The following is a 9383-nucleotide window of genomic DNA, read 5'->3' as shown; positions in this document are numbered from 1 at the left end:
TTTTAGCGAATGAATGAATTACGTTTTTTTTACACCACGGCTCCGCGACCCACCCATGACCCCTCCACGACCCACTTTTGGGTCGCGACCCACCAGTTGAGAACCACTGCACTAAAAGAAACATGCCTGTTCTACCTACCTACCTAGGGGCATATGCCCTGCGGCAAGCCCAGGGCCCTCCTGTATTGGTGGTGGGGGGCCCTATTATGACCTTGGCAGGCCGTATGGGGGGCCCTATCAGTGTCTTGCCCTGTGTGCGATAGTTCCGCCACTGGGTGTGCTCACTTTTGTGAGGTACATTTTGAGACATTAATGGCTGTATTTTAAATTGTTTTGAGTGAACAATAAATTGAAGCCGCTATACAACGCTACTATTACTATGTCAGAACGCTAAAAGAAAAAAAAAGCACAACAATTACCTCTTAATGTATGTTCTCTACAAGTCTTCTGTTGTCCAGTCTTGCACTTTAAATGTCTGTATGAGCACTGTCTATGTCCATACTGTCTTAAGTCCATGTATGAGTACTGTCTATGTCTATACTGTCTATGTCCTTACCTAGATTAGTCTATGTCTGTATGGGAAAGCAAGAAATGTAATTTCAAATTCTTTGTATGACCAGTGCATGTAAAGAAATTGACAATAAAACCCACTTGACTTGACTTGACAAGTTGTACGCTGACTACTGTTCATTGCGTCCAAGTGAAATTTCTTTAATGTTGTCCCACAAAAAGATATGCAAACAAATCTGTGGAAATTGCGTGTGTATTACCATGTGAGGTGTGAGGTGTGTGTGTGTACCATGACAGGTGTGTGAACTGGGAGTCCAGTGAACAGGCGACCACCTCTGTGTGTGTGTGTGTGTGTGTGTGTGTGTGTGTGTGTGTGTGTGTGTGTGTGTGTGTGTGTGTGTGTGTGTGTGTGTGTGTGTGTACCATGCCAGGTGTGTGAACTGGGAGTCCACTGAGCAGGCGACCACCTCTCTCTCTCTGTGTGTGTGTGTGTGTGTGTGTGTGTGTGTGTGTGTGTGTGTGTGTGTGTGTGTGTGTGTGTGTGTGTGTTACCATGCCAGGTGTGTGAACTGGGAGTCCACTGAGCAGGCGACCACCTCTGCGTTGATGGCTCTGAACTCGTGAACGCGATCGCTGAACGCCATGATCTCAGTAGGACACACGAAGGTGCTGAAACACACACACACACACACACACACACACACACACACACACACACACACACACACACACACACACATTAAGATCACCATTAAGGACACACAAAGGTACTGAAATACACACACACACACACACACACACACATTGAGATCACCATTAAGGACACACAAAGGTACTGAAATACACACACACACACACACACACACACACACACACACACACACACACACACACACACACACACACACACACACACATTAAGATCACCATTGAGGACACACAAAGGTACTGAAATACACACACACACACACACACACACACACACACACACACACACACACACACACACACACACACACACACACACAGAATAAACAACAAAAACAAACACACGCACACACGCGCACGCACGCACACACACACTATAGTATACTCACAAGTCCAGGGGATAGAAGAAGAAGACCAGGTATTTCCCCTTGTAGTCAGACAGCTTCAGGTCTTTAAACGCACCATCAATCACCGCAGTCCCCTCCCAGTTAGGGGCGGGCTTTGATACTGTGGACCAATAAGAACAAAGCATTTAGTAATTGGGTGTACTGGTCGAGTTTATTGGGAGGCAGGTGACACGCAGCACAGCTACTGGTCACATCATGTGCAGCTCCAGCAGGTGACTACAGCTACAGCTACTGGTCACATCATGTGGAGCAGGTGACTACAGCTACAGCTACTGGTCACATCATGTGCAGCTCCAGCAGGTGACTACAGCTACAGCTACTGGTCACATCATGTGGAGCTCCAGCAGAGTTTGATACAAACAACATTTAGACCTGATGGCCCAGAGCCATGTCCTACTTACACGCACAAATGACAAAACACACAAATATAATATACAACACAAACAACATACTGTTATCGAAGCCAAATACACACACACACACACACACACACACACACACACACACACACACACACACACACACACACACCTGTGTTTACACGGTTATCAAAGTCAAATACACACACCTGTTAAACTCACTGCTATCTATGGCACACACACACACACACACACACACACACACACACACACACACACACACACACACACACACACACACACACACACACCTGTGTGTTTGCACTGCTGTCAAGTTCAGATTGGTTCATGTTTAGAGATCATAAGAGGACTGAAGTCAGTCTGAATCCTGTGCTTGTCATGACTTCAGGCAAATCAGTTTTGGCTGGAGCTGTCAAACACTCTTGGCAAAGGCAGACAGATAGATAGACCCTCCCCTCTCGAAGACAGACACACGACAGGCAGACAGACAGGCAGACCGACAGACAAACAGCCAGCCAGACACACACACACACACACACACACACACACACACACACACACACACACACACACACACACACACACACACACACTCCTCCCCCTCGACAGACAGTGCTTACCGAGCTCCTCCACTTCCCTGACGTGTACATATCAGCAAACCTGACGCAGCTCCACTCTACTCCCTTTAGAGTTTACTATTATCTTTCATTCTGCAGACATACCTCGGACAAGATCAGGGACACCTGTTAACAACAACCCGTTATCTCAAGTAATGTCATGAATTTGATGTTTATCATGATACAGCTGAACTGCAGACAAAGCAGTAGCATACAGTTCGTTTCAGGAGAATGGCAAACCTGCCATCACAGAAGTTATAGGCCAGACTATGACCGCAATTAAATCATATCCTCTTTGGTTAAATACCAATCTGGCCATTCTATTCCAGCCTCTTTGTTCAGCAACTCTAGCCGACACACGAGAGAAGTTATGTCACCATATAGTTTTAACTCACAGCTGTGCACACAATGAGTGGCATGGTTAACTTAGCAGGCTGTGCAACCCAAGGAGGTGATGCTGCAACGTGTAGTGTGTACTCATGAGTGATGGTGATATGAAATCGTCCACTTCTGACTTTTGCAGCACACTCACACACACACACCCATGCTGCCTGCCGCCAAACCTCACACCACAACTGACATCGGAGCGAATCACGTAGCGCTACAACTAGAACTAGTGGTGTACTGGTGCGGATCTGCTATCTCCGTTAGCTAGCTTCACTTCAGTACCATATGGGAAACCAATGCACACAGCCTGCAGCCGGTCGGACAGATTTCCATTCAACTACAGCCCTTTAAACAAGACAAACTGAAGAGGATTTCAGTGATGACTGTGCTGTAGTTTCTATCATCCCCTTGTGTGTAGTTTTTATTGTACTCACTTTTGGCTTTGCTTAAGTGTAGCGAGTGGTCGGACACGGGCACTCTAAACGCCTCTCCAGGGTAGACGTGTCCGCTGGCATAGTTGTAGCATTCTTGCTGGGCGCAAATAACGGCATCTACAAGGAACAACAGCCCGCAAACGAGGCTGAAGTATCGGCTTTGTAGCGTAGTGTGTCCTCGTTGAGACTCCATATCCACAGATTAGAAGTTGCACGTCTGCACTTCTCTCTGCCTCTCTCTGCAGAAAAACCAGGAAGTGCTATTTTTTTCACTGAAAGAATCGAACCGCGCGAAGAAGAATGTGGTTTGTCCTACGTGGCGCACCGTACATCGATAAATGCTTGTCGTTCACAAGAATCACCAGCAGGTGGTGCCCTTGCTCTTATACACGGCTCTGGCTGAGAGCTTTCAGCCTAGGGGTGTCAAACTCAAAATCTGGGACCAAAAGTTTAATATAGTGAAATATTGAAAGCCCAATTGGGAAACTCCAACTCCATTTGTCATTGCGACACAGCACTCCACAGTACACAAGTGAACACTGCACACAGCGAAATTGCATTTATGCCTCACACGTGCAAGGGGGCCGCCCCCAGTGCGGTGGGACGGTACCATGCTCAGGGTACCTCAGTCATGGAGGAGGATGGAAGAGAGCACTGGTTAATTACTCCCCCCCCCCCCCCCCTTCCTGGCGGGTGGGGAGTTGAACCGGCAACATTTGGGCAAGTCAAGTGCACTTTGTCAAAAATCTATGCCCAGAAGCTCGAAATTGCAATTGACCAGTGTCCAATGTGCAGTTTAACTAAAACATATAAATAACACATTGGCAATAATCTCTCCCTCTCTCTCTCTCTCTCTCTCTCTCTCTCTCTTTCTCTCTCTCTCTCTCTCTCACACACACACACACACACACACACACACACACACACACACACACACACACACACACACACACAGCCCTAATTACCAGATGGAGGTGGAACCCCTCAGAATTGTTATTCTTTTTGCAATGTGTGTTCAACTTACACTTTTATACCTGGCCAAGACAGAAACACTGGCACCAACTGTCACCACGATTTATACATGGAACATCACTATGTCCGCTTTTCGGACCTTAAGCCCATCACAGGCGGCTGAAAAATATAGGCCTACTCATACATTAATCTACAATTCTACAAAACACATTAATTCACAACACAACACACTCACACATTTTTCAACACTAACATGCATGCTCAAAACACACCTTTTCACCCTTAGGCTATTGCTTTCCTTTCCCACCACAATGAAAACAACTGAGGGTTCATTATTTATTTTATTCTTTGTTTTATTTTGCTCTAGGCCACTTTGATTGATCTTGCTTTGTTGTTGTTCTGTGAGCTGTGAGTGGTGAGTCTCACCAATGACAGTGGACAGCGGTTAAGAGAGGGGGTGCATCCCAATATGTGACCTTGCCTCCTCCACTTGCCTCCTCCACTTGCTTCTCGTCATGATGACATCACTGACAACAGCATTATATTTCAATATCTTGCAAAAGCTCAATTGTAAAGTCTTTTTCTCATTTGCAATTGTTATGGTGAATGAAAAACAGTCCCTCAAAAGTTGTTGTGGCGAGGCTGACAGCTGGGAAACTTTATCGTTTTCTCCACGGAGGAGGGGCCAGGAGGCGGGACGAGGAGACAAGCACAAGTGGAGGAGGCAAGGACACATATTGGGATGCACCCAGGGACTTTGATCTCACTCCCAACCAGTGACTTGACTTGACTTGATACGAGAACACTGCCACTTATTCTTGTGAAGAAAAGAAAGTCTTGTGAAGTCCAGACAGTCTTTGCAAAATAGCATACACTGCATTCAGAGTAGTTGATGAAAACCACCAGGCAAGGTCAACTTTGAAAAGTCTTTTCTGAAGAGCACAGAGGCGCCACAAGATGACGTATTGACAAGAGTCCCCTAGAGTGTGACGTCATACTCTGAGGAAACGGTCTGACCCGTCTGCATTTTAGCATCAGAGAGAGTGCCGTAGCATGCAGAAGATGCTGTCCATTATATCCAATGTTTTGCGGGGGACCGCCAGCAAGAACGTACGTTTCATATACTTTGTGTGTCTGTTGTTACGTGAAACCGTAGCATTTGTTTACTCTCAACTGTGATGATGATGTTTACAGCTTTTATAGATGATCGGGGCGTACCATCCTTACCGACGGGTGAACTGACCTTGTTGGCAAGTTAGCCAGATGGCTAGGTTTGCCTTCCGAATATCTGACTGTTTACAGACGGAATTACTCCTGTCAGCTGTTTTCAAACGTCACCCGTAGTGTTTGTGTGCCAGTATAGTTTATTAAGATAAGCTTTGACGATGTATATTTACAGTGGCACGCTAATTTCCCTGTCCAGTTGTATGCTAATGCTAACGACCTGTACCAGTTTCATGGTCGTCTGTGAAGTGTCATAGGAAAGATAGCTAGCTGCTTTAGCGTAGCATCCATAGCTAGCTACAAACCAAACAACTGCCCAACAACCAGTGGAAGCGCTGACATGACAGCTGCTTAATGTGACATGATTTTACCTGCTGTCATCTTGCTAAACTCAGTTGTCAAGCGTTTAATCAACAACATTAAATATGGCTGAAGTACAGGGGAGTAGGGCCCTGTCCTTGGTTGTGTGCAAAATCTGCAAATGTCTCAACGTTTTATGATTTTGTTTTTGTTTTGAGTAGCTGTCTGAGAGCACAGCTGACCTTAAATGACTCTTAAATGAAAGGCTGCTGTCTAACTTATAATCATGTCCTCTCTAGATAATGTTCCATATTGGTGTTATGGCCATACGTCGGTTTATGGTGGAGGTGGAGGAGAGGGGAGCAGGGGATGAGGGTTTTATTTAGTAGTGATCCACCCTGTCGTAAATCTGTGAATAGCAGGGTCTGGATGCTCCTCTCTTCCCCCTAAACAAAGCCACAGGGCTCCTTTCCTTAGATGTTTACGACTTACTATTACTAATACCTAATACTAACATTGTCACACAACGCCCCGCAGTAGTGTGTCTGTGTGATGTGGTGTTACACAAATTCACTCTTGTGTTTTCCACACAATCAAATAATTTGCTGAGCTTAACGTCTGTGAATTTGTGGATTTTTAAAAGTCTGTCATGTTAATTCACCGTTCATTGTTGTTTTATAGATTTGTGTGTTGAGTGTTCAGATGAAGCTTGATTACGGGAGTCCTTCGCGTCCCATTTCTATTAACTAAGTATGAGGTGCTGTAAAGTAAACAGACGTCCCATTTCTATTAACTAAGTACGAGGTGCCGTAAAGTAAACAGACGTCCCATTTCTATTAACTAAGTACGAGGTGCTGTAAAGTAAACAGACGGTAGTGGCTAGTCATTCGTGTCCCATTTCTATTAACTAAGTATGAGGTGCTGTGAAGTAAACAGACGGTAGTGGCCTTAACTAAGTACGAGGTGCTGTAAAGTAAACAGACGCTAGTGGCCTTTAGCCACCCGAGGAGTAGTCCAGGTACCTGGCTCAGTAGTAAACCAGGTTAAGTTCACCTTGAGGTGGTAAATCATCTAGTAGAAGAGCCTGGAGTCCTCATTTTCTTAACTAACCAACACATGTGGACTATCTATTAGCAGCTTTACCACTTCCTGTAGGTTAACTTAGCCAGGTGTATCACTTAACCAGTAATCATGTTGTTGGAATACCATCTAAGTAAGTCAGTAGGCAGACACAGACACTATGCTGGCCTTGCAGTTTGAGCGATGCCTGCTGAAAGTGTAGAGTGGTGTATATGGTAATCTACATGCTGTTGTTTAGGTGGGGGTGGGGCAGGGGAACAGGGCATTTGCCCATTAATAGCCCTCCCGTGTTGGTGGTGGGGGCCCTATTGTGACCTTGGTAGACAGTATGGGGGTCCTATCCGTGTATTGCCCTAGGGCAGTGTTTCCCAACCAGGGGTACGTGTACCACTAGGGGTACGTGAGCACACATCAGGGGGTATGCGGAAAGATGTAATAATAGGAAATAAGGTAAGCGTACCCATTAAGCCCATGTACCCTTTAAGCCCACTTTCAACTTTGAGGTCAATTTAAAGAAAGGGAAAAGGTGAATTTTGTTGTTCATCACCCTATCCAATTAAAGGGTTTAGTAACTGACAAAATGTTTTTTATTGCAAACAAATCACATTTTTTATCGTCGAGTTATCCCCGTCCAAGTGAACCCAGTCTCAGGACTACTGACAAGAAGTTGCCTCAAAACTTTGCCGTTTTGGGACATGTCAGAAATCATAGAATTTCAGCTAGTTTAAGTAAAATATTTTGAAAATACTTTCATATTTAGTGAACTAAAACGTAAATGTAATGATTTTTATATATATACATGCAGTGTTTTACTAAAGTATAGCATTTCCCTTCAAATGGAAAGATGTGTTTTATGAGCGAGCAAACGCCGATATTCTCTTGATACAACCACACACCATCTTTATCTTACTCTACCGGTGGTTAGGTATGAATTCTAAGCATATTCCAGTTTGTTTGGCATTGATCTCTAAAGAAATGCATCATGAAATGTTTTTGTGGAGTTGATTATTTCCATAAAATAGCTTTTTGTATAGGCGGGCTTAATGGGTACAAGGTGGGCTTAAATGGTACACCCCATTGAAATGCATGCAAGTTGGCATGCATGCTAATGAAAAATGCCTTTGAGGGACATAAAAAGTGCTGTACAATCTGAAGTAGTAGGTCAAAAAGGCGTAATGTAATGAACTAACAATAATAAATAAGAAAAAATAAATTTCTCTGTTTGGATGAAGAATTTTATGAAGTATATGAAGTAAGAGATGGTGTAATGTTTAATTAGGTTTTATGCATTATTTTTTTTTGCAAATCTTACATTTTGGAAGAATATTTTGATCTGAAACCATTTATGCCATATAGGCTACACTGTTTAAACTCAACTCACACACCTCACCAGGTATTTTGATAGAGAAATAACAAGTGGGCTTAAATGGTACCAAAGGTACCATTTAAGCCCATTCAGACTTTTCACTTTTCTCGTAAAAAATCTTCATATTGTACTTTGAAATATTCATCAATTCAGTGATAAACATTGAGAAGAGAGGTAAATCTTACTATTTAAGAAATCATTTCACAAAAAAATTGTGTGAAGATGATTGAAAAATAAAGAAATTTAGATTTTGGTGGGCTTAATGGGTACGCTTACCTTATATTGAGTGTAGTCACATTGGGATAGAGGAATAGAGCATGAATGAGGGTGAGGGGGTAAGCTTACTCATCATATGACAAAATGGCTTAGGGGGTACGCAGGACAAAAGAGGTTGGGAAACAGGGGGGCGGGGTCCTCTCTAGTGTTGTTTTCTACCTCTACGGTTGCCCTAGGGCCCTGTGTGCAGTTCTTCGTAGTCTCCTTGCTGTTGCTCGGTGGCATTCCATTTCCAACCTGACGCCCTCCAGTCACTGGGGGTGGGACTTAAGTAAGGATGGAGGGTGGGGTGTGGCTTAAGTAAGGATGGGGTGGGACTTAAGTAAGGATGGTGGGTGGGGGTGTGGCTTAAGTAAGGCCTTAGCCACTGGAAGAGTTGTTTCAAGCCTCAAGAGGTGTCTCCTCTAACAGTAATAAACGCAAGCAAGCAAGCACCTAAAAAAATGTAGAATTTCAACTTAGTTTAAATATTTGTCTTTGCATGATCACCCCAGCCTAGGTTGCATGCTGAAGGTAACTTAGTGTCTAAACAATATAAATAAATAAATTGTGATTTACCTATGGTATGTTCTAGATTTTAAATTTGCAATGAGCGTTAAATAATTATTTGCCATGATTTTAAAGGTGTTTAATGTGACTTGTCCTCGTGCTAATCACACTAACCTCTGTACTGTATCTTAGTAACGATGGTGTCATCTCTCATCTCCTCCTCCTCCTCCACC

At 44.0% G+C, this 9383-nt stretch overlaps 1 protein-coding gene across 1 annotated transcript in view; it reads right to left on the bottom strand.

Annotated features, from left to right (window-relative positions):
• The window catches only part of prdx4 (peroxiredoxin 4), a 7378-nt gene extending 3657 nt beyond the window's left edge, over positions 1-3721 (bottom strand). The window contains exons 1-3 of the mRNA XM_063202696.1: positions 3444-3721; positions 1608-1725; positions 1063-1179 (exon numbers count right to left, since the gene is read on the bottom strand). Coding sequence (XP_063058766.1) covers positions 1063-1179; positions 1608-1725; positions 3444-3636 — 428 coding nt within the window. The 5' untranslated portion in view covers positions 3637-3721. The remainder of the gene's footprint in view (positions 1-1062; positions 1180-1607; positions 1726-3443) is intronic.
• Positions 3722-9383: the final 5662 nt, after the last annotated feature.

This window comes from Engraulis encrasicolus, chromosome 7 (genome assembly GCF_034702125.1).
Source record: "Engraulis encrasicolus isolate BLACKSEA-1 chromosome 7, IST_EnEncr_1.0, whole genome shotgun sequence".
NCBI lineage: Eukaryota > Metazoa > Chordata > Actinopteri > Clupeiformes > Engraulidae > Engraulis > Engraulis encrasicolus.
The sequence above is the reverse complement of the archived record's forward strand: the minus strand, read 5'-3'. Positions and strand labels throughout refer to the sequence as shown.